The sequence below is a fragment of the Arthrobotrys flagrans genome (genome assembly GCF_004000055.1).
Source record: "Arthrobotrys flagrans strain CBS H-5679 chromosome Unknown unitig_3, whole genome shotgun sequence".
NCBI classification, from domain to species: Eukaryota; Fungi; Ascomycota; class Orbiliomycetes; order Orbiliales; family Orbiliaceae; genus Arthrobotrys; species Arthrobotrys flagrans.
In genome coordinates this window covers 3,369,216-3,393,249 of record NW_027137547.1, presented here as the reverse complement: position 1 = coordinate 3,393,249, position 24,034 = coordinate 3,369,216, and the positions used below count along the sequence as shown (strand labels likewise).

The window sequence follows — 24,034 nt, the reverse complement described above, 5'->3', positions numbered from 1 at the left end:
GCAGGAGCGGCGGCTTCGCTATGAGTTCCTCTTTCTGCTTAAAATTTTCCCGACGGGGTCAATCGATGGTGATCACATCTAGACTCCTCTAAATTACGTCTTTGCGGTGCTGACACTACCTTCTGAAATACATACATTCATCACCCATATACAACGATCCCTTCAAAGAAGGGCACGGTAATGGTGTAACAGGCAAAAAAGGGAAACCACCAATATAAGAATTTTCTATCCGTGCCCCAATGCACTAGCGGTAAAAATAAAATCATTGGGACCACTTAGGCTTCCTCGCTCTCGCTTTTTGCCTGCTGCCCATAACAACCGTTTTGTTTGGCTGCATAATCGAGGTGACCGTGGACTAGGTTCGTGCATAAGAGGTAAGGACAACTCACCGAACTTTAAATTTATTTAGGTTAGACCGCACTCTCCACCCCAGCTTCTTATCACTCGAAAGGAGGATAAACGGTAGTAATCACCACTATTCATAGATCCCCACATAACTCGCCGAAATACCATGGTGGGTTGTCTACCGTCGAGAGAACTGCAGATGGAACGGACATGGGCACTGGAACGACATCAGAAAAAACGCCCATATCCGGCGTCGATGCTTCAGCTCGAGGTCCGCGAGTGTGTTCTTGCCCTTCGGGAAGAGTCACAGGCACGATAACACCACATTCCCAATTACGATTGGACATCTTGAAATCTTTCAGTGATCGATCCCACACCAATTTACCCCATGCGCTTTCGCTAAGATTGTGTGAACCTGCAACATGTCAATCAATACCCGGATCAGCTATGTGGGTGCAGCTAGGGAATGTAAGAGACAAATTGGCCTTACCAACGTATGCCCAGCCAATACTGTTTCCACGAGGCTGTGAAAAACGAACAAATATGATCTAGATTCCAAATTAAAACCCACCAATTTACGTGATATCACACAATTTAGTACGAAAATCCCTACCTTGTTATGCATGAGCATACCTCGACGGACACTTTGGCAATCATGCAACAACGATTGTGGGAATTTAGGACCGTTAAACCACTAGATGATGATTTTTGATATCACATGAGCGTCTTTCCTCTAACAGGGGTAGAATGTACACCCTCAAGTATTAGTACGTACCTGTCGTTGAAAACATATTGTACCACCGTTCTACAAGAATATGTTGCGCATTAGCGAGGTCGGTTAGCTGCATACGTCAAAAACACGCGTACTTGCCTCAGTCCCGCCTTTGCTTGTTGCGACGGTGCGGCGAGACGGAAAGTATACTCGCATGGAACTCCGAACGTCCCGCCAGACTTTGTCATCACTCTCATCTTCATCTGTCTCCGAATCTGTACTCTCGTCCTCTGGTGCTTTGACTTGGCGGCCACTATACTTTTTAGGAATATTCTGGACGGAATTCTTCCCTTGGTCGCCTATTAATCAAGGTTTTGACTCAGCCTTGGTAAAGTTGATACTAATACAGGGTCGGATCGTACCGTGAAGAGCGCGATAAATTCTTAGTAAAAACTCTCTATTTAGACTTCCGAGAGACGAGGTCTGGTAGCAGATAAGCGATATGTACCGTCGACACATGGACTATTAGCAAGCATAAACTTACGACATAGTCGACCTCCACTCGCTTTCGGGTCTTTAACCCCAAATCCCTGACAGCAGAGGCTAATCCACACACCCCATTTCTAAGTGCTTCATCTCCATGATGCGAGCCTCCAATACTGTAAACGAAGCCCAACCGTTGGCTTTGAGTAAAGTCGTAGACTTGGTCGACCTTTCTAATGATATCGGCTAAAGGATGCGGTTATGAGCCTTCTCTGCTGATTATGAAACTGCCAAGGTGTCTACATTGACTTACACGGCATCCCCTTTGCCCTGCAGAAATGTAAGAGGTTTCTCGAGAAGGGTGTGTGAGAAGGATTAGTCGATCCTTGTGTCGAAGTTTTTGGTAATTCTGGAAAATCGATGATGAATACGCTCTGTATGGCACCAAGTCAGATCATCCTCAAACCCTCTGTGACACATTACTCAAGAACATCTCACGAACATTTTCCATGATACCCTCGTTGCTGTCTCTCCCAATTGCCTCTCCCCAATCATAGGATGTAAGATTGGCTGTTGGAACCACTACCCGCAAATAAGTGAGATGGAACAAAAGTTGCAGCTTCGAATGCATAATTTTAACATTCCCAGACATGTCTGGGAAACAAAGTCGTGTTCGTGGGATGTTACACAGATTCCTCCGATAATGGCCAACCTGGAAATTATCCAAATGCGTCAGTCTATCGCTCAAGGCTGTTGCATTTGGTTTGTTGCAGATACGAAAGATGAGATCAGTTGGTATGTACGCACCACTTCGTCCTCCTTTGCATGGAGTACTAGCACAAGGTCACATTCTCCGGTTTTGATCTTTTTTAGAATCCAGAGGAAGTCCCATTGATACGCTGAGAGAACAGCAGTTTGCAGGGTGTCCTGTTCAACCCGTCAGACGGCATTAGCATCATATGGAGCAATTATGCCGGTGGTCCGAATATGAGAGAGAGCTCTTATAGCCTTAAGCTTACCTTCTGAAGCACTTCTTCAATGGTAATATCGTCAGGCGTACGGGCAACTCCCTGGATATATGTCTTCTTGACGACACCGTCGCGATATTGGGTGGCTCGTGGAACGTAATTGGTTACTCTTTCTTGCAAGTCGCGCAAAGTCATAAAGGGTCCTCTTGTGCTCTTGCTTGGCCCTGCCGATGATCCTCCAGTCGGTTCCTCCTTCTTGATTGTCAGGCCCTGTGTCGCCAGTGACTTTGTATGTTTAGCTTGCGGGGCATAGCCGTCGTCCGGTGTCTTTCGTTTCAGCCTCGCTAGACGCTCTTGCTCCATCTGGGCTCTATCCAGGCCTAACAATCTCGAAAGCTTCGGTCTTTCTTCCTTGACATCTTCTTCCTTGACAGCTTTATTTTTTCCTTTGCTTCGTTCCTGCTGCTCTTCCTCCTTTTTAATAGCCTATTTGGAATTATGATATGTCAATAATCTTAAACCAAAGGTATCCGGAAGGGACTGAAAGCTGGTCATTGACCTTTTTGACCAAATTTTTATCGTCCTTGACATCATCGTCGCTATCATCTAGGATAATTATTGGTGGATCGATGTCCTCTTTCTTAATGCGAGTTGGTTTTGTTGTTATTGGTGCTGCACTGGTGTCTCCCTGGTCCACCAGCGAAAGCCTTATGGCCTCTGCCAAATCCGCATCGTAGTCGTCTGCCATTCGAATTCCTAGTCGTATCGTATGCCAAGATTAATCCAGCGCGGTGCCTGTCCCAGGATTAGGCAATTCGTACTAAATGAAGTTGATGTAATGATGATGCATATGGTTCATTTCTTGGAACCATCACGGACGTGTTGCGCTGCTAGGACGCTGCGCGTTTGCTTGGTCTGGGATCCCCCTTTGGACTTCACCTGCATGATCTAATCCGATTGCTGGCTCTTGCTTCCCTCCAGCTAAGCAGCTGTTCTTGGCTGGCTGGAATGGTCTTGCAGGGATTGTTACCTCTTTAAAACTCCAGCTTGCACTCTCGGGCTCACTCCCTCGATTGGCTTCATCTGTACCTGCATACACCGGCCGAGTCTTTCAATTACGTGGTCAGTTCCCCGCACACTGTGGCTTCAATCCAGGCTATTAACATCCCTCAGTAGGGAATCCAATATCCGCGAACTAAGAAATCCGTTATCGGATTTCTGTTTTGTTCGGAAAAAACACTGGGATTAACGGAAACCTGCTTCTTGGGAAATCCTTGGAAATTTGGGAAAGGGTTGGCCATGGCCATGGCGGTCGACGCCCTCAAGTTGGAGAAATGGGAGGATGCATTCCAACATCCCGTGGTTTCCGTCCGAGGGATGGAGAAGCAGCTACGCGTCGCATTGCAGGAGAAGAAGGAAGGACTCCGCGCGCTGGTCGGGTACGAGCGCCCAATTGAACCCCAGTCGCATCTTATGCGGGTCCGCGGGAATCTAATAAAAAGATATCTTTCAAACCCGGTTTTATAGTGAGAGTTACCGAGACCTGTTAAAGACCGCTGAAAGGATCATAGAGATGAATGATTCAATCCAACGGGTCGAGTCCCACCTTTCTCAGGCCTCAAAGCAGTGCAATTACGGGTCACTGCAGAAAAAGGCGGCAAACGCCGTTGCTATGAAAGAAAATGAGGATAACAAAGGTTAGGAGAAAGAAACAACCATTCCGAACCGTATGGGATGGAGTGAGGTGAAACTGATGGCCGTGGTTTACTTCCCTGGAAGCCAGGTAGAAAGAATCGTGTAACTGCCGCGGAGCTTGCAGTTCTCTCGAATTGCCCAGTCGCAATATCTCGCACCCTGACACGCGACAAATCGCCGCTGGTTGCAGCCAAGTTATATATCCTTGCCAGGCTCCTGAGAAGATCGGTTTCTGAGAAGGTGAGGCCTCTCTACAAGGATTAATTACAACGGCCTGTGGCTCACTCGGATCTTTTGCCCAGATAAAATCGCCATTTATCGTATCACTGGAGCGGCAACTATCGAATCTCCGAGTCACGATTCTGCGTGATCTAGAACATGAACTATGCCGTTTAGATGCCGACTCGAGCAAGATTTTACAATGCCTTGGGGCATATTCTCTAATAACCTCGTCTTCGGCATCGGATACATTTATGTATTTCCAAAATCTTCGTCTGAACGCTGTTGTCAGCCTTCTCCGACAAGATACGGTGTCAGCGGAAACTATACTTGAAGCGATACGACTTGTGAATGAGAATTTGCGGTTGTCTACGCAACTATTTCCTCGAAGACTTTCGGATACTTTGACCACTTTGAAGATCAAGCCGCTATTCCAAGAACCCGCCATTAATGATATCTTGGAGCTCAATATGGCTGTTCATGGCAATTGGATTAGCGAAAGTATTCGCAAATACACGCCCTGGCTCAAGACCGACGACCTGAGCAATGATGGTTGCAAGGCCGAGATATCAAGCAAACTTGGAACGACGCTGCGGGCTATCTTCGATGGGTTAGAAAAAGCCGTCAAGGTGGTAAATAAAGTTGAGAGCCTAGTTCAAATCAGACACAACATTCTCGCGGCGAGCCGGGGAGTTATGGGAAGGACATCGGATCTCAATAGCGAGGATTTGAATCAATCTCTCAATAGGATTAGAGAGATTGTGAATACAAGGATTCGCGAGGTTTTGAATGGGGATATCGGTGGAATAGGTGTCCTCGGGTCCGAGTTATCTACGCTGGTTGCCGACAACAGTGCAGCAAGAAAGAATGGTACAAATCGATTTTTGGATATCCCTCTGACTGATACCCGCTAACGGTTTGGTAGAGCCTGTCTCGTGGTCTGGTATGTTATCTTCCTTCGAAAGCGCCAAAGGTGGAAGGAACCTCAAGGCGATGGTGAGAGCTGTCAACCACAGCGACAAGTCTGGCCTTCGAGCTATCCGACTAAAGCACGCTAAATGGGTTTCAAATATTACAAACAACTACAGCCATATCAAAAAGATGGCCGAAGAAAAGGATTGGGACCCAGAGAACGACGATGACGACGACGACGTTGACGCCCCAGAGAGTTTGAAGGAAATGAACGATAAGGACACTCAGTCCCTACTTTCCACATACTCCGAAGGACTGCTGGAAGGATACCGGCTGCTGGAAACGAACCTGTCGGCCCTTGTAGATGGGATGCGGCAGATAGACGAAGCAACAGAGTCACCACAGCCCATTGGAAATGCGTGTATCGCTCTTCGGTTTATCACAGTCATCCGAAATACATCCCCACAGCATGAGAATAAGGCCATTATAGATCTGAGCTGGTTTGGCAAGGACACCACAAGTAGACTTTACGATTTCCTTGCAAGGGGTGTGGCGAAGAGGGCGCTGCGTGGATTCGGGAAAGATCTTTCGAAGCGGAAGTGGTCTTCTAATGTTTCGTTTGATAGTCTTTGGGAGGGTTCTCCGAAACTTCCTATTCAGCCGTCACCGCTGGTGTTTAAATTCCTTCAGGCGCTGGTTCAATCAATGAACGAAATCGGTGCGGATGTATGGCCTCGAGATGCAGCTGATACTCTCAAGAGGAATGTTGCGAAGTCGGTATGGGAGAAATTGGAGGCATCTCTAACATCAGCGGAGAAACAGACAAATGGGGTTTCAGGTCTCGGTATAGAGACGAATGAAACCGCCGAGGACGATGGACCAAAGGAAGATGCAAAGGGCGAGGAGGCGGAGCCCGACCACCCGCCAGCGAATCCTCTTAATCGGGAACAAGTTTTACAAGCCTATTTTGATGCAACCTACCTAGATAACGCCTTTCGGACAGTTACGGGGCGGGATGTGGGCGGAGACGATAAGAACAGGGAAAGCACAACAGTACTTTCGTGGGAATTTGTTGAGCGTACAAGAGAGAAGGTGAGAAGGCATTTTCTATTGAGTATTACCAGCCCCGACAAGCTAATGCGTTTTAGATTTCTATCGGAACGGACGAACGAGAAAGAATGTCAAGGTCCGCAGAAGATTACTGGAGGAGGACAAACCTTCTATTTGGCGTCTTGGATATATAAAAGATATAAGTTCATTAGCAGTGTTGCTACCTTTGTAGATATTCTGGCTTCAACCGATATATATATTCACCTCCTGGTATTATTCATTTTACTCGTCGAGTCTACCTATCATACTCGATATCACACTGTCTATTAGACACCAAAATGACACTCGGACTTTTGCGTTGAGCGATGTTAGCAGTCGGCTTTAAACCGCCAAACGACGCCCCAAGAAATTTTATATTGCTCTCGAATTCCACCCACCTATCACATCGCATCCCACCTCAAAAAAAACCCGCCCACCATGGCAGACCACGACGAAACCCTCCCGGATGCCCCGGAGTACGCCACCTCCAATGTCGCCGGTTCCGAACTCTCAGACGACGAACCGCTCGATCTCACCCATGAAAACAATGCCAAGATCATCATGTTAGGCACCGCAACGGACGATGATTCTTGCGCATCGTTCCAGTTCGAGAATGAAGACCATACGTTGGGGAATGCGTTACGGTGGATTATCATGAAGAAGTATGGATTTATGCGATCCGTGGGTACCCAGAGATGGTAGCTGATAACTTGAGTGTGTGTTTTCAGTCCTCAAGTTGAATTTTGCGGATACTCGATACCACATCCTTCGGAACCGAAAATGAACATGCGGATACAGACATACGGTTGGTCACCACTGCTTCAATGGGAGTTTTTGAATGGGAGTTCTTAACGTTTGGAATCGGTGGTTAGGTGAGATTACCGCGAAGGACGCCTTGATTAAAGGCCTAGCGGACCTGAGGGACCTCTGCGATGTCGTTACCGATAAGTTCATCGCCGAGAAGCAACGTTTTCTGGCAGAGAAGCAGCGTTCGGCTTGAGGGGAAGGTCGAAGGGCTCCGTTAGATTTGGAGTCTATCGCTGGTATCTTGATCCCCAGTCTCGGGATTGCCGGTCGGTTCACACAACCAGGGTGGAGGAAATCACAACCATTCGTGCGACACCTGGGCGACTCTTGCCTTGTCGCCAGACTTCTCGACTTGTGGGCGACTCTGGTCGGAAATATGATGGAATATGGGAGGAGGAGAATTGTACGATATGCATAGCGTGAGGGTTTGGATTTCACATATACCGCAGATTCTACTCTTTGGTATACGAAAAAGCCTGCTTTATTTTACCGGCGTTCAAGAATAGACGGATTATATTTTTTTGGAATGTATGTACTTTGTATTTTATATACCAAGGAGCTTTATCTCTACCCTTCCGTTTCCCTCTTCTATGGGAAGCTTCTCGTCGTAGGATCAACCGTAAACCCCAGGATGTTACACGCCAAAATGGCAACTTCGGTAATGTACAAGAGAGATGTTTAATTCCGTCCCTATACGTACCAAAGTAATGTTAGTGGCAGGGTTCCCTGATATCAACCTTCAAAGTGATCCTTCTTCACCTGCAAAAAGTTATCCATAAAAGTCTTTGGAATATGTGTACTCGGCTCCTGTTCCGTCCTGAAGTAGTTCATAAGATGTGGCAGTTGTTTCCAGTAGTTCATCGTCTCCTATCGTTTCCGGATTGCTTGTCAGCCTTCCCATAGCTGTCCACTCCATCGATAATATTACCTGAAACTCCATCTGATTCCTCATCAACAGCACATCTACAGTGCCAATATCCTTGACATGTCTATGTTTCTCATATTCCTGTCTTATCTTGGATCGAACGGCGGCGACGTCAATGTCCATAAGGTAGAGTTTGACGATCTCGGGTGCCTGTGGAACATAGGTTGGTAAGTTTGGGTTTCAATTCGGCCGGGAATATCGGTACGGTTTTCGAGGGAATGGGTACTGACCGCCCGCTGCCATAGTCTGTAAGACTGAATGACCCTTCTGTTCGCATCCGCCCAGTTCGCGGCTAGAGAACACCCGACAATGTTAGCATGCGGTTCGTCAATCGTTGGAAGCTTTTCGGAGGAAGGGAGGTGGGGTAGTACACTGCCGAGTCGGTATCGCGAACGCGGTCGCGTGAATCGTCATGGCTGGCTGGAACGGCGACGACGTAATTGGGTTTTAGAGGGTCGGTGCGGAGTGGTCTTGGTGGACTTTTGTGTCGGAGGTTATGAGGACGGCCTGTGATGCTTGCTGCGGAATCATGCGACGTTTAATTGGTCCGAAACCCGAAATTTGGCCGATGTCATAACTTGATCTTTTCAACACCAAAATTCGTCTTCCCTGGTCCCAGCCTGCCTCCCTTCACGACTTCGACGTTGGCATCGCATTGGCTATCGCAGCTTCGAAAATATGAGGGTTCTATACCGACCCATATCTCGAGCGGGACTCAGTCCGAGTATTACCGTCCAACGGTGTCTGTATTCGACTCATTCTCATCCTCACCCCGCGAAATCTTGGATAAAAATGTCGTATACCCTACACCACCCGCAGTCTCACTATAAGGGTGGGGACGAAAGGCATGAGCCCATTATTTTTATGCATGGGCTGTTCGGATCGAAGATGAACAATCGCGGTATCAGTAAGTAAGAAGATATATTTTCCATTGCATTCGTTTGCTGTTTCATCGTTTGTTTAAAAGGCTACTCCTTTATGATATTGGATGTGATGGCTAATATGCTGTGACTTGTAATTAGAATGCTCGTGAAGGAACTGAATAGATCGGTTTTTGCCTTGGTATATACAAGCTGCCTAGCGCTGAGATATATCTCCCGAATAAGATATTAACGAGGAGAATATAACGACAGGACCTAAGGAACCATGGCGAGAGTCCTCACGTCACTCCACACACTTACACCGCCATGGCCGAGGACGTCGAGCACTTCATAAAGGACCATAGGCTCAAACACCCAACATTAATCGGTCACTCAATGTACGGGCCAACTTTCCTACATACCCGACCATATCAATAGCTAAAAGAAGACCGAGCTGCACAGGGGTGCCAAAGTAGCCATGTCCGTAGCCCTCCGCTCACCGAACCTCATCCAAGACATCATCGCCGTCGACAACGCCCCCGTAAACGCCCAACTCGGCGGTCAATTCGCTCAATACCTCCAAGCCATGGCTCGTATCGAAAACACCGCAATAGTAAACACCAAAGAAGCCGACGAAATCCTCGCCGCCTACGAACCATCCGTCGCAATCCGTCAGTTCCTGTTTACGAATCTTCTGAAACCGAACAAGGAGAATGATAAATTCAGATGGAGGATTCCTATAAAGATTCTCGGTGGGGCGTTGGATGAGATGGCGGCGTTTCCGTTCACTCCTGGCGAAAAGTCATTTACGAAACCGGCGTTGTTTGTGAGAGGGACGACGAGCAAGTATGTGGCCGATGAGACTATTCCGTTGATCGGAGAGTTTTTTCCGAGGTTTCAGTTGAGGGATGTGGAGGCGGGGCATTGGTTGATTTCGGAGAATCCGGAGGGGTTTAAGGATGGTAAGTTCGGTCGATATCCTCCGGTGGGTTTAAAGGACGACGCTGATTTATGAATAGTCTGTCTCGAGTTCTTTCGAAGAGAGAAGGAGGAGGAGTAGATCGTTCGTAAAATAATACTTTAGAAGGTAAACAATCGCGATTTCTATCCCGTGTATCGCAGCTGATTAGAAGCAATTAAAATATCGACCCTAATTGAAGAAGTAAAACGAGGCGTCCTGAAGCAAGCTTTAAGTAGAATATAACGAGCAACCGAAAAGACATAAAAACGCTTGCTTCTAACGGTAGGGCAAAGATGGAGGAAAGGGTATATCAAAAAGCGAAAACAAATTAGCACCAAGTTGATGGACAAAAAGAAGAAGAAGAAGAAGGAAACGCCCGCTGCCATCCCATATCGTAGATATACACCCAACGAGCCCGTGAAAAACCCATGATAACCAACACCGTCATTCCGACATGACATCGTTCCTGCAAGAACGACATTCAACAAGCACAGCCGCCTCCCTGTGCCTGTCCTCGACCTGACACATCAACTGCATCTGCTCTACTAGCGACCGTTCTATTCAGATCCAGCGCGCCCGGTGTCGAAAGAACAGTATCGACGAGCTTTTGAAACGGTTCCTTCGCATGGTCTCTTGTCTTGGCGCTTGTTTCGGTGAAGTGGATGGCGCCGTATTTCTTTGCTAATTCCTCGCCTTCGGAAGCTTTGACCGCGCGTTGAGCTGTACGATCCGTTTTATTGCCGACCTAAACGTTCCGGGACCGTTTAATATACGAACTTGCGAATTGAAAAACAAAATAAAAGGTAACGTACGAGAATCTTGATTACACCTTCCGGCGCGGACTTCTCTGCCTCCTCAAACCACCTAGGCATGGATAAGAAACTATCCCTGTTGGAGATATCGTACACGAGGAGGATTCCATGCGCGCCACGGTAATACGAGGATGTTAACGTTCGGAAGCGTCTAGAAATTCAGGCATTAGAATCCAATCTACGACTTTCTCATCCACCCCCTTTGATATATACTCTTGTCCCGCAGTATCGTGCAATAACAACCGATAAAGCTTCTTATTTATCGTAAATTTCTTCTCTCGAAAGTCTACTCCAATCGTTGTGGTTGTATCATCGGGTTCGAACACATCATCGACGTAACGCTTCAGTACTAACGAAAGACCGGTGTTAATTACGTGAACTCTCGGGGAAACTACAGGAGATCGAGCCTACAAGACGTCTTCCCACTGCTGGAAGGTCCTATCAGGAGGGCCTTTATGACGGTAGGCCGCTCCGGTGCCGACATTGTTTGGAATGTAAGGATTTATGAATGTCTGGATGTGTGTATTTGTGGTGATCGGGATTGAGGTGATGTAGTTAATCCGGGGTATGCCGAGCAAAGGGAAAGGCACAGCTGTTATTCTGACTAATCAAGGCAAAACCGTTTGAAACGAATAGAATTTAATTTATGAAAACGGTGTTACTTGTTACCGCCGCTGAATTCGATTTCAAAAGGATGGACCCAAGAATGACGAAAAGGAAGTGAAGTCAGACAGGGCTCTCGTGTCCTTGTATTAATATTGTCTCGACATCGTCATTTGGCCGATGGCAAAGCCAAAAACTGTTGGGATCAAATGCACCCGCAAACTCCATAGCGAGCCTCGAAATCCAGGTGATCCTTCCGGTGTCCTCAGCTGTGCGTCATTCGCCTGCACACACACGCACGACGGTGGCCAGCCATTCACTTGCTCCGGATCAATGCTGGTAACGTTAGCCTGATCCCGTCGCATGCTGATGCCTTCTTTGGCTGTCCGACAGTCTTCGGCCGCGGCCGCCTGCAATTTTTGGCTGCGATGTTGAAAAAAGTACAACAGTCTCAACACAGTTTTATAATTACTTCAAGATGTCTTCACAAAATATTTAACATGTACCCTCGATTTATACTTTTGCACTTTGTCCTCGATATTCTTTATATGCGTAGTATATAGGAAGTATGTATGGGAAACCACAGCTGTGACCCTAGAACTTGACCTATAGGTTCATCCCGTCCCATAGGGCGCGTAGGGAATATTCCCTCGAATCACGAGCCGATGGAGCAACCCTACCTGGCGTTCCTGCTATGCCTCGTGCCCTCCCATGCATATCAAGGTAACTACCGATTCCCACGTTCATATATATACACGAATACCAAAAATGCGTATCCTCGTCCAACAGCTACTCCTCACCCTCTTCATCTCCTCCGTAAACGCCTGGCCCTATCTATTCTGGCACAACACCGCGCCCACCTTACGGTACCAAATCACTCAATTCGGAGAAAAGAATGTTCTACCTGCTGGTTGGCGACATCGAGCGAATACTCAATGGTTAGGTCCCGTACGTTATATCGAACTGTGGTATAATCATGCGAGGGGTTGCCGGGTGTGATTACTCGATGTTATTCGGATGTTTATACAAGTCGGACGTTTGATTTTAGGAATTCAAGGTGGTATACGAAGCGGATGGGGGATGATGCCGATTTGGCGTTTAGGTATTGGGGGGAGATACCGTTTGGGGATCGGTATTTTGAAAACCAACTGAGGGATTCGAGGCCACCGCAGGGAGGGACTACGTAGTTGTGAGCGATGCAGTTGCTGTCATCCCTATCCGGCTAGCCCGGGGAATGGATAACTCTAGATGGTGGGGTAGGTATACACGAATACTCAACCTCCTAAGAATGCGACAATACGACGAAGCACTCCAGCGGAAAATCAACAATGGTAGGAACGGGTTCGGAATCAAATGTCTTTGATGCAACAGCCGGAGAATCTTCCGGTTCCTGGGCTGTCGTCTAATGCGGCGGCTATATATTCTAGTCAGTTGCAGAATCAAGGACAGTCGTTAGCACCACTGCCACAGCAGCCTCAAGACCGATCGTTGGCACTACTTTCACAGCAGCAGCAGTAGCAGCAACAAAATCGGCAAATCCCAGTAGAAGAATGCTTCTACCCGGCTCCTAACGAAGTCATTCCCCAAGAAGTTGAAAACCAGCCCCCAAACAGACCGGCAATCCGAAAACACCGGCAACAACGGAGTTGCCAGTAACGGCCTAAACCGTGGCTTAACGAACGCTATACGGAAGGGTCTTCTATCGAGTGACCAACGTAAAGAAGAGCAGAAGAAGAAGAAATCCAACAGGAACCTCCAGAAATAAGCCCCGCAACCGGAAGATCATACAAGGAGCCTTTATATTCTGCGATAAAACCCGTACGGAAGATATTCGACATTACACACCACCCCATCGCAAACTCCGCAGACAAACTTAGATAACACAAACGCAACTCCACCACAATATTGAAGCGAACTACCCAAAAAGCAGACGAAGAAAGAGACAAGAGGAGAAGGCTAAACCGAGACGGTAGAATTAACCAGCATCGAGCAACCCGGCTAGCCGGATTCGAGGCTGCAACCGGTGCAGAAGAAAGGGTAGAGAACCGAGAAGATACCACCACAGGAGTCGGGGTTCCAGGAAGACCAATTGAGGGAGAAACCCCTATAGAAGATCCGGACCTGAGGTCACGAACCCTAATAGAAGAAGAGGAGATACGACGGGGTCCGCCCGACCTAACATCACAAATCTTGATCGAGGAAGACGATATCCAACAAGGCCTATTTGACCTGATCATCAGAGAAGACGAAAATTATGATCCGGATATCTTTATAACGGACCCACGCTTGTATGATATCGAACCAAAGGAAGAGATAGAGGGTTGACTAGACCCGGAGACCGGAGCGAAACGAAGGGCAGAGGTTAGAGCGCAAACCGCGAACACAGAGCCACAGCAAACCATGTCAAGCATTCGCACCGTACGCATTTACCCTACGAACTCAGGCCCCGAGGCCATATGAACTGCGCTCGGCCTTGCGATCGAATATTAAATACTCATCGGAGTCTGCGAATATATTGCCGATTCGATTCGCGCAAATGTGTAAGCTTGTAAGGACGCCGACCTTCTAAAAGATATCGCCACAATCGATACATCAAAATCAAAGATCTGTATCGATGTATCGCAAGGCATCAAGATCACTAGTAATCCTTTTGATATCCAAAAATACTCGTCAAAAATAAAAGAAAAACGGATAAATTTTCCCGAGTAAACCCGTCAAAAATCATTTATATCAAAGCTTTGAAATCCAAAGAGTCGAAAATGGCCTGACTTCCAAAGAAAGACAAAACCCCGCGTTGTGATTGGTTGCAAAAGCCTCCCTCGAGAGTTTCACTTCTTGGCTCGCATCCCAAACCTCAACCTCCAACCACCGCCAACATCCGAACTCACCTTTCCCCGGATCTCCCCCCCCCCGCCGTCACCACCACGACTCATATACGTTCCAGCGGGCAGGCGAAAGGCAACGAAATCCACAGCTAGCCCCCCGGATAGAACATACGCAACTCCCAAAACGGCCCTGCCGACAATGGGCTAGAGGTAACCGCAAAGCCTCATCAGCATCTAACCACCAAACTTTTTTTCCCTTTCACCTTCGCGATTCGAAACGAGAGATATAAAAGATGGGAGGTCTGAACCTCGAAGTTTTCAAGGTAAACCACCAAAAAAAAAACCTTAATTCCATACCCATACTTCCGTACACCCCATCTAACTATGAACCAAACCAGTTCGGAATGTACATCCTCTTCCCCATCGCCTCAATGTATTACTTCGGCACAAACCTCGATTCCCGCTTCTCGGTTCCAAATTTCTGGCCATCGAAGGAGGAAACTCATCAGATACCGTTCGAAAGGGATGAGATTAGATTGGAACTGGAAAGGTTGAAGAAACAGAGGTTGCAGCGGAGGAAGGAGAGATTGGAGGCTGAGGCGAAGAAGGCTACGTTGGCGGAGAGGGGATAGGGATGTTTTTACGAGAAGGTGGAGGGATGGTAAGGGATTTTTTTTGAGGGGATCAACATACATCGACTTGAGGGATACATCTGTGACGCTAAAAACCATCCAGTTTGGGGGTATACGATATCTACAAACTGGATTTTACGGCAAATCTTCGATATTAGACTATGGCGGCGCAGTCGGGAGATGAGATTGACTCCCGAATGCTGTATATTTAAGCCAAATCACTTGTATATATTTTCAAACCATAATATCGAACGAACTCTACGACCAAATTCGAGCCATCTTTTATCAACCGAATGAAGGACCGTTGGGGGTTGTTATATTATCCTAGCTCGGGAAAACCCAAGATCAAAGCTGGCCAATACATCTACAAATGGTACATGGACGTATCGGCAGCAAATCCCAGGCCTCCCTATCCGAATAAACCAGGATGTAAAGAAGAAAGAAAAAAGAAGAAAAAAAAACAGCTGCACCTCCAAGTATATAGAAAAACCCATGCCCTTTCTTTGTGTTAACCCAAAGTGAAAAAAACGCCATGGACTCCTCCGAGAATGCCCTTCCGAAATATGAATGCCACGATTCCCTCTAGAACCAGAATCTATGCTGGAGGATATGATGATTGCCGGCGCGGCCAAAAAAAAACCAAGCGAGGTATACCTCTATACCAGGGAGAGCAGAAGTGAATATAAAAGCCGGAATGCAAACGAGTGTTAAATGCCCTTTGTGAACGAGCGGGCGGGGCGCGCAATTGTGGGATAAGGAACAAGATAGAAAAGGAAAAAGGTGCGCGTTTGAGGAATCATAAAACAAAGAGATACGTCCGTCTCACTAACCACGGACGCGGAGAGAAGGGAATGCGATCGAGTAAAAAGGTTTGTCATCCATTCCTTATTCCAGAAACTTTTTAACGTTTTTCCAAAAAGTTCTTGCTTTTGCGTCGGCATCAACGAAAAAGTGCTTTACACTATACCTCCTTATATTAATATATTGGGCCGCTCGGGAGGTATAGGTTCCACCATTGTTAGCCGTATGCGAAGGTTTCCACTGGTAACCCGGGAGGAACCACAATCGCAGGAGAATTATGATATAGGACGCCCGGATGGCCACAGGACCGTGCGGTATGCTTATCGGCCCTGCTTCCACCCAAGCCCTCGAATATCCTCTTCCTCCAATCAAAACTGCGCTGCTCCGAATGTACCAAGTCGTCATCGTTCGTACCAACTCGGACTTCTTTTATATCAAGAGTAGACACCTCCGTATCGGCCACAACATTCAACACATAATTCGTCGTCTTTTCCGGCGTGTCATAAGGGTTTTCTGGGTTTTTACTGATCTCCTTCATCTCCATCTCCTTGTGATCCTCGCGCGGAGCCCTCAGGCCGAGCCTGGAAACATCCTCGCGGGGTGGGGCGAGGTCGCCCCATCGTCAATCGTCGTAGAACCTAGAAAAGTAGCATTGTTAGCTTTGTTCGTTCGGTGTTGAGTCGAACCGAAAAGAAGTTACATACTCATCTTCGTCGTCAAGTTCAGCTAACTGTTCAAAGTTAACCTTGTATCGCAGAAGAGCTCCGATACCACCGAAACCCTTAACGAACTGGTTGCCTTCGCTGCTTCTGTCGGAAACGAACTCCAGGGTAGCACCAAAGTCCTTGTACTTTTCGGCCAACCATTCGAGGAAGGGTTGCTGTTCGGCAACTTCCATCTCCTGGCCGGATTCCTTGTCCATGAACCTGCTACGGTCTTGTTCTTGTAATTTGTTGGTATGCAGGATGACCTCGTCGCCGTTAGAGGACTTCAAAATCCATCGAGTAACGTCCAAATTCTCGAAGACGATAAGAGCTAATCAAAAACCAACATTAGCAAATATGTTAAAAATCTTGGAGTAATTTGCTGATAGACTTACTCTCGCAGGCACCGAGTTCGAGAGCCTTGAGGGTATCGTCGATACCGTAGCAAACTCTGCCGGTATCTTGAGAAATTTCATCAAAGTACTTGTTGATGAGTTTCTTCTCTTGGATGAACTTGACATTGCTCAAGGTCTCAGCGGACAATTCAATGGCCTGGTTGAATCCGTTCTCTCCACCATAGGAAACATCGACGACTTTGATAATTTTGGCCTGGAGACGCTGGTCGAACATATCACTCTGAGCCAATTCGGACTTGAAGTCGGCAGAACCAGCCAGGATGAGACCGGAGACGTTGACTTTGTCGGCGGTAATGAAGTTCTGGACGGCCAATTCGGCGACCTTGCGAACGTAGTTGTGACGCTTTTCCTCACGGAGACGAGCGAAACGCAAGGCGGACTGACCACCACGACCGTGCTTCTTGGGAAGATCGACAGCGAATTTCTGGACGATTTCACGGGTATTTCCGCTCAAGGTACCGAAGAGAGCACCGTTACCATCCATGACAATGAAGCCGAACTTGGAGTCGCTCTCGAGGAGCTCGGAGAGAGCTTCGGTGTGGAACTTGTTATCGCAAAGGTAAAGGGATGTGTTGATTGGCTTGAACGGTTCGAAGTCGATATTGAGCTTCCTTTCCTTTCCTTCCGAGGTGATGATTTCACCACAGTAGATAACGAGACCATTCGGCGGAACCTTGGAGTAAAGCTTGAGACGCTGTTGGGTGGAGGTAATAGCCGAGAGCACGGAAAGACGGTTGACTCGAGATTTGATATTGGAGGCGGTTCCCTGGAAAAGCAAATCAACCCTTGTCAGCAAGTTCCCCACCCAAGCCCCATATTTCCATATATATATGACATATCTCGGAACAAAAAAAAAAAAAAAAAAAAGCTCGGCAACCGTACGTATTCTTCAGCCAACATCTTGGCAGCTCGGGAGACCTGGTCCTTCGGAGCTATTGGAAAACCGGTCAGCCAGAGGTTTGATATATATCCAAGCTTTGTGGACAGATGTTACGCACGAATGATGAGCGAGATCATGCTGGTGCCGTTTCCTCGGGCCAGTTCGAGTCTTGACGTCCCAAAAGTTAGTCTCCAAGCAAACAAATAATGTATTCTGACATAAGATAGAGCATACCGCTTAATAAGCTTCTTGATCTTCCAGATCTCGATGTTCTTCTCCGCATCATTGCCGGGTGAAGGCTGCGACATTTTGCTCGGATGGTTTCTCTCGTCGAGCTACAGAAGCTGTGTAGGATAAAGGGAAAGGGAGGTTTAAAGGGTTAAGGAGGTAGGATTCGATCCCGTAAAGGTACGGCGGAGCTTTGGAAGCTGCTTCGTAAGGTTGTTTCTTTGTTGTTTGCTGACGGAAGGGATGATGTTGTCGAGAAGGTGAGAAAAAAAAAAATTGGCGAGGTGGCCGTGCCTGTGCTTGTTGCTAAAATTCAAGGTTTTTCGGTGGGAGAGCAAATTTGGGGTTTGACACAGGGCAGCCCGCCAAAATAGCATATACTTGCGAGTACCTCTACCTTATACCGACTCGTAGGAAACAGGAGAGCTGTTAATTGGATATGGGAAATATAATAGGCAGGAGAACGGTCAGGGAGGAGGCCCCTTTGTATGCTGTTTTATATCCAATATGCAATATACATATCTACAGAGGTGAATTGATGCACTCACAGGCGGTGACTGGCGGTGACTCCCAAAGACTGTTTTTAAGACGTAGACACCACACCTTAATTAGATTAAATGAAATAGAGTCCACATCGAACGGATCTGATGCAAGGGCAAAATATAGATTATCGCCGGACAAAGTTTAACAATGACGAGCTCTGGGCCTGGATGATAGATACTATTATAGCTCTCTTAATCTCGGATCCTTCATGTATCACAGACCATGCAGTCCGGTTCCGATTGATCGATCCATAGCCAAAGTCCTTGTCGCTCTCCACCATTGCATTCTCCCGAACCCGTCCCGACGGTTGCTGGTTGCGGCTGTTTGAATACTGATAAGACTACCCTTCGATATCGACATTGGTATCGACGTCGACGTCGGTGTCTTTGTCGGGTACGGCCTCAGCAATGCAGACTGTTGCTTACTTGGGTCCGCCGTCGACCTACTCTCATCAGGTATGCGTCGCATGATATCATCTCGCAGACGTCTCCGGCAACACGGGTATCATATTAACATTTAATTCTCAGGTCACCCTTTCGAAATTCCCTCGGGACCGGTACGAACATGTCCCCTGCATTCAAATCGCAGATATCTTCGCTGCTGTCGAGTCCGGCAGGACCGACTTCGGCGTCGTTCCCTTTGAAAACTCAACCAACGGCTCTGTGGTTCAATCCTTGGACTTATTCTGCGACAGGGAGAGCCTGTTCCCCAGCATCAAGGTCCGTGGAGAAGCCTACCTCGATGTTCACCATTGTCTGCTAGGCCACCCGAGGGAAGGCGGCATCTCCCGAGAAAACGTCTCTCGGGTTTACTCCCACCCACAGGCATTCGGTCAATGCGAAAAATTCCTAGCAAAGTATCTAAAGGGTGTCGAGCGAATCGAGGTTTCCTCGACCTCCAAGGCAGCCGGTCTGGCCAACGAAGATCCTTCTGCCGTCGCCATCGCTAGCTCTATTGCTACATCTGTCCACCAGGGCCTCGAGATCCTAGCCGAGAATATTGAAGAACGATCCGATAACACCACCCGTTTTCTGGTCATTGCAAAGGAGACTATAGATCCGTCTCCAATCCAGGGGAGCGATAAAACCTTCATGACCTTCACCGTTCACCACGAGCAACCCGGGGCTTTGTGTGATATGCTTATGGTCTTCAAGGAGTTTGGTATGAATCTTACTAGCATTTCCAGCAGACCATCCTTGGACGTTGCATGGAACTACATATTCCTTGTCGAGTTTGAGGGACACCAGGATGCTAAGCATGTACAAAGGGCTCTTCAGAAAATGAAGAAATACTGCAGGTCAATGAGGGTCTTTGGGAGCTACGAGAAAGGGCTAAAGGAGTAGAATACTAGTAGATACAGATATCTTGTGTACTAGTAGGTAATTGGGTCATGGTTAATTTGATTAATCAATCCCAGTCGTCGTCATCGTCATCCGCCTTTTTGGTGGCTGTGGTGCCGAATATCGACTTTTTGGTATTCTCTGTCGTCTTGACTCTTTGGAATACCCCTATCGCAGAGTGTTATCTTGCTGCTTCGTGGAATTGGTATGGAAATGGGGACTTACCAGACCTCAGTAACCGGCCTTCTAATGCAGCTGTCTGGAATGAATCCGTATTTCCCAACTCGCCTTCGAACCCAACGACCCTGTCCACGCTTTTACCGTCCACCCAGGCTATTAGGCAGGGTAATACTTGAACCTTCAGCTTCTCGACTAAAAACGGAGCATTCTCGACGTTTATCTTTGTGATCACGGTGTCGAAATGTTTCCGTGCTAGGATCTCTAGATGCGTATCCATGATCTTGCACCGCCGGAAGTCCGGGTGGAAGAAGTGCACCAGTGAGTACTTCCTCGAGCTGTTCATTCTGGGTTAGAAGTCGGGGGTCTTAAGGTGCAATGGATCGTACTTCATCATACGTAGTTAGATCCATAACTTCCTTCTCGGTTGTAGTTTCAAAATAGACACCTTGGTTCTCGGCCCTCATCCTCCGTTCTCTCGATAGTCTATTTTTCCATTGGTTTCTTAGATTTAATCTCATATGAGTATGCATATGTATATACTTACTCCTCATGCAACTGTTGCATCCGCCTTTCTCGAAGCCCGTCTAACACATCATCTTCTTCCTTTTCTAGTTCATCTAACAGAGCATCTTCATCGTCGGAATCATCTGCCCTTTTCCCTTTATCCGTCCTCGTATCTAGAAAATTGGCCACCCGCTCATCCATGGTTTATTCGGTGCGTTGGTGTGTGGTAAAAATATGGAATAGAACTGTGGTATCCGCCCGACGCCTTACGGAAATTGCCAGCTCCTTTAAATCCGCAGGGTCAAGCTTTCCGATATCGATGGCCGTTGGGAGGGAGTTTCTAGTCTTTGAAGTCTTTCGGTCGAGTGTAGATATCGACTGGTATATCATATGCAAGTCTCGATATGTGCAGCCCGTGCTATACAGATAGTCCCCTGTATTAAATGTAATAAACTTCAACGCAACGTGAGCACGTAAGCTCAATTGATCTCGATGAAAGCGAAGGTTAACGGCCAATCAAGGGGAGCCTTCAGGTCGGATTCTGCCAGGGGAAGTACGTGGATTCCGGCTCAGGTGAAACGTCGTCTCCTTTTCGAAGTGGTAATTTCAATTAAACAGAACACATCCATCAAACTAAACATCAAACATCGCCAAAACTACGCTCCCTTTCTCTCTCTCAACATCCTCTCTCAAACAACCACCCTCGTCCGTTCCGTCCGCTGAGCTTCGTCCCGTCCACGCCACTCGCAGCATCCCGGCCGGTTGCTGTTCCTTCGGTGTCGTCTGAGTCCGATTCTACATTATTACCGATTCTCTCTATCCTCTTCGTTGCTGTTATTTATTACTAAATATTGCTACCTGTCGACTTCCTTTCTCCTGTCTCGCGAGAGGCCCTCTGTTTGTGAAAGCCCGACACCTTTCTAGCTCTTCCTTTCTCCAGAAATCGCCAAAATGTCTTCGGACCGTGACGACATCAGAATGAAGGAATTTAACGTGCCGATGCCACCTATGTCACCACCCCCGCGGCCGCCGCCTCCGCAGAATCCCAATTCTCAATCAAACTCCGGCACTATCGCGATTGCCAGTTACTGTGGTGCATCGATTCTCATGACCGTTACGAATAAATATGTCTTGTCCGGATATTCTTTCAACTTGAACTTCTTCTTGCTGATCGTGCAGGTATGGAAAACTTTCTACGTGGAACATGTGGTTGTTCTGCTAGCTAAATGAGGTGTTTTCTTGATAGTCCACGGTGTGCGTCGTTGGTATCGAGATTTGCAAGCGGATGAAGCTTATCACATATCGTGATTTTAACATGGACGAAGCTCGAAAATGTATGCACCTTTCAAAACTTGTACGACTTGGGAGACTCTCCATTCTAACTTGACTTAGGGTTGCCGATATCTCTGCTCTTGGTTGGTATGATCTACACCGGTTCGAAAGCGTAAGAAAAGCGTTATTCCGAGTTCATGATCTGTAAAATTGAAATTAACGGGGATTTTTTTTTTTAGTCTGCAATTCCTTTCGATTCCCGTCTACACCATCTTCAAGAACTTGACCATCATCATGATTGCCTATGGTGAGGTCCTCTGGTTTGGGGGCTCTGTCACCTCGATGGCTCTCCTCTCCTTTGGTCTCATCGTCTTGTCGTCCGTTATTGCCGCCTGGGCCGATATCCAAGCTGCTCTCACTACCCACGGACACAACTCCGCCGAGGCTGCTTCTCAGATCTCCACCTTGAACGCTGGTTATCTATGGATGTTCATCAATTGTCTTAGCACCACTGCGTACGTTTTAGGTATGCGCAAGAGGATCAAGGTTACCCAGTTCAAGGATTTCGATAGTAAGACACACCCTAAACTACCATGAGAAACATTTTCCTAACCGTACAATAGCTACGTTCTACAACAACCTTCTCAGCATCCCGGTTCTCCTCATCTGCACTTTCCTCCTTGAGGACTGGAGTACCGAAAACGTCAATAAGAACTTCCCAGAGGAGACCCGAAACAACCTTTTGATTGCCATGTTCATCTCCGGTCTCTCATCCGTCTTTATCAGCTATACATCCGCGTGGTGCGTCCGCGTGACCTCGTCGACGACTTACTCCATGGTCGGTGCTTTGAACAAGCTACCCATTGCTGTTTCCGGTCTCATTTTCTTCGATGCCCCGGTCACCTTTTTCTCTGTTACTGTAAGTTGAAAAATCGAAAGATGAAGAAAAAATATGGGCATTGATTTGCTAATGATGTCGTAGGCCATTGTTGTTGGTTTTATCTCGGGCCTTGTCTATTCGATGGCGAAGATTCAACAGCAGAAGCAAGCTTCCACGCTTCCTACCAGCGCGAGCAGTGCAAGCCAGCGCGATGGCTTGCGAAAGAATTAAATATACTAGCTTGAGGTGAAGCATCGGGCGTTAACTTTGGGCTGAGGCTCTGTGGTTGGTGATTACATCTGGCGGTATAAAAGTTAATTGTGAAGGTTGGTAGACGAGGAGGTATACTTTTTGTTGGAGGGACTCTTTTCAATCCGTGTAAAAGATGTCGACATGTCAAAAAATTGGGCGTTCTCGGGATTTGGTTAGATAGAAGCCCTCGCACGCACAGCTGAGGGCTACGATTTCTTCGATTCTTTTTTACCAAAATCCTTTTTTTTTCCTTTTCCTCTTTGCGAGTCATGTTGTTTGGCCGCTTTTATTCTCTCTCAAAGAACTAGATAGCCAGGGTTTGTGGGACCTCACGTGTGGCCCTGGGTATTCTTTCCATTCCTCTTCCTTTTGCGACGTCAGCAGTTTTAGAGTTCCCTTTTATTCTTTGTTCTTTTCGCTTTTTTCTCTTTCTCTCCATGTCTGCTTAACGACGCTTGGTAATTGTTTCTCTGGTTCGGTGTATATATAAGTAAGCACGCAAAGCTTGGTTGGGTCGAATTCTTCCATGATGCCGCCGCAGCTGCAGTAATTATGCGGTTGACATGGTCGGGTTTTTATGAGTTTATCTACCTATTTCCCAAAATTTTTCCAATTCATCCGGATTATATCAGATGCAGCACGCACACCCCTCCTCTGGAGTATTCATGAATTCAAAGCGATGCGGTGCACCGTTAATAGCTTCATTTCCAATCGAGAGTTCTGCTATTTTGTTCGTTTGAGACAACTAGCCAATCGGCCGTGAAAACGATGCTCCGACCTGCGATCTATTCTGGGTAGCCGCAAAGTCAAAAAACAGTCTACCTGCGAGCAAGTAAAAGATCCGCACAAGGATCGGATATGATCTATACTATAAGGCGATAGAAAGAAGAAGTGGAGGAATCGGTTTCTCGCCCTCTTCATTACGGCGGTACAATGATAATAAAAAAAAGGAACACCTGAACCTGCCAACAAGTGTTACCAAGACTCTAGAAGGTCTTGAGGAATAAGCTTGTTTTGGAGAGGAACAACTGACAAGGTAACGACCTTACCAAGCATGGCAGAAGCAACTTGCAGGAGTTGGCTTAGGGGGTCCCTGATTCGATTTGAGGGTTTGCATTTTTTTCTAGATCAAGATGCATGTCTTGATTCCTTCACGGGGCAGCTACTCTGTACGTTTCGCAGAAAG

At 47.2% G+C, this 24,034-nt stretch overlaps 11 protein-coding genes across 11 annotated transcripts; 6 read left to right on the top strand and 5 right to left on the bottom strand.

Annotated features, from left to right (window-relative positions):
• Positions 1-479: 479 nt before the first annotated feature.
• On the bottom strand, positions 480-3,256 carry DFL_002368 (uncharacterized protein; the record flags this gene model as incomplete). The annotated part of the gene is made up of 12 exons (XM_067631142.1): positions 480-760; positions 836-893; positions 959-1,039; positions 1,121-1,150; positions 1,217-1,416; positions 1,480-1,540; positions 1,602-1,786; positions 1,854-1,974; positions 2,043-2,252; positions 2,348-2,467; positions 2,560-2,994; positions 3,068-3,256. 12 exons carry the CDS (start codon positions 3,254-3,256, stop codon positions 480-482), a joined length of 1,971 nt encoding a protein of 656 aa, XP_067493717.1.
• Positions 3,257-3,332: 76 nt separating this feature from the next.
• On the top strand, positions 3,333-6,578 carry DFL_002367 (uncharacterized protein; the record flags this gene model as incomplete). The annotated part of the gene is made up of 8 exons (XM_067631141.1): positions 3,333-3,343; positions 3,555-3,630; positions 3,685-3,947; positions 4,036-4,205; positions 4,292-4,443; positions 4,506-5,292; positions 5,348-6,426; positions 6,483-6,578. 8 exons carry the CDS (start codon positions 3,333-3,335, stop codon positions 6,576-6,578), a joined length of 2,634 nt encoding a protein of 877 aa, XP_067493716.1.
• A 283-nt stretch (positions 6,579-6,861) lies between these two features.
• On the top strand, positions 6,862-7,423 carry DFL_002366 (uncharacterized protein; the record flags this gene model as incomplete). The annotated part of the gene is made up of 3 exons (XM_067631140.1): positions 6,862-7,085; positions 7,152-7,228; positions 7,296-7,423. The coding sequence occupies 3 exons, from the start codon at positions 6,862-6,864 to the stop codon at positions 7,421-7,423; spliced, it is 429 nt and encodes a 142-aa protein (XP_067493715.1).
• Positions 7,424-7,908: 485 nt separating this feature from the next.
• On the bottom strand, positions 7,909-8,569 carry DFL_002365 (uncharacterized protein; the record flags this gene model as incomplete). Its single annotated transcript, XM_067631139.1, has 5 exons — positions 7,909-7,920; positions 7,990-8,097; positions 8,159-8,305; positions 8,386-8,447; positions 8,527-8,569. The coding sequence occupies 5 exons, from the start codon at positions 8,567-8,569 to the stop codon at positions 7,909-7,911; spliced, it is 372 nt and encodes a 123-aa protein (XP_067493714.1).
• Positions 8,570-8,947: 378 nt separating this feature from the next.
• Positions 8,948-10,075, top strand: DFL_002364 (uncharacterized protein; the record flags this gene model as incomplete). The annotated part of the gene is made up of 5 exons (XM_067631138.1): positions 8,948-9,066; positions 9,178-9,217; positions 9,289-9,413; positions 9,478-9,977; positions 10,035-10,075. 5 exons carry the CDS (start codon positions 8,948-8,950, stop codon positions 10,073-10,075), a joined length of 825 nt encoding a protein of 274 aa, XP_067493713.1.
• Positions 10,076-10,457: 382 nt separating this feature from the next.
• DFL_002363 (uncharacterized protein) lies at positions 10,458-11,272 on the bottom strand (the record flags this gene model as incomplete). The annotated part of the gene is made up of 4 exons (XM_067631137.1): positions 10,458-10,721; positions 10,789-10,939; positions 11,002-11,137; positions 11,200-11,272. 4 exons carry the CDS (start codon positions 11,270-11,272, stop codon positions 10,458-10,460), a joined length of 624 nt encoding a protein of 207 aa, XP_067493712.1.
• Positions 11,273-14,509: 3,237 nt separating this feature from the next.
• DFL_002362 (uncharacterized protein) lies at positions 14,510-14,848 on the top strand (the record flags this gene model as incomplete). Its single annotated transcript, XM_067631136.1, has 2 exons — positions 14,510-14,539; positions 14,615-14,848. The coding sequence occupies 2 exons, from the start codon at positions 14,510-14,512 to the stop codon at positions 14,846-14,848; spliced, it is 264 nt and encodes an 87-aa protein (XP_067493711.1).
• Positions 14,849-16,271: 1,423 nt separating this feature from the next.
• DFL_002361 (uncharacterized protein) lies at positions 16,272-17,957 on the bottom strand (the record flags this gene model as incomplete). Its single annotated transcript, XM_067631135.1, has 6 exons — positions 16,272-16,287; positions 16,354-16,684; positions 16,749-17,535; positions 17,652-17,701; positions 17,768-17,817; positions 17,884-17,957. 6 exons carry the CDS (start codon positions 17,955-17,957, stop codon positions 16,272-16,274), a joined length of 1,308 nt encoding a protein of 435 aa, XP_067493710.1.
• An 870-nt stretch (positions 17,958-18,827) lies between these two features.
• On the top strand, positions 18,828-19,763 carry DFL_002360 (uncharacterized protein; the record flags this gene model as incomplete). The annotated part of the gene is made up of 2 exons (XM_067631134.1): positions 18,828-18,875; positions 18,948-19,763. 2 exons carry the CDS (start codon positions 18,828-18,830, stop codon positions 19,761-19,763), a joined length of 864 nt encoding a protein of 287 aa, XP_067493709.1.
• A 64-nt stretch (positions 19,764-19,827) lies between these two features.
• Positions 19,828-20,645, bottom strand: DFL_002359 (uncharacterized protein; the record flags this gene model as incomplete). Its single annotated transcript, XM_067631132.1, has 4 exons — positions 19,828-19,928; positions 19,986-20,275; positions 20,337-20,423; positions 20,485-20,645. 4 exons carry the CDS (start codon positions 20,643-20,645, stop codon positions 19,828-19,830), a joined length of 639 nt encoding a protein of 212 aa, XP_067493708.1.
• A 750-nt stretch (positions 20,646-21,395) lies between these two features.
• On the top strand, positions 21,396-22,827 carry DFL_002358 (uncharacterized protein; the record flags this gene model as incomplete). The annotated part of the gene is made up of 6 exons (XM_067631131.1): positions 21,396-21,623; positions 21,691-21,778; positions 21,837-21,888; positions 21,956-22,287; positions 22,340-22,635; positions 22,699-22,827. The coding sequence occupies 6 exons, from the start codon at positions 21,396-21,398 to the stop codon at positions 22,825-22,827; spliced, it is 1,125 nt and encodes a 374-aa protein (XP_067493707.1).
• Between the last annotated feature and the right edge of the window lie 1,207 nt (positions 22,828-24,034).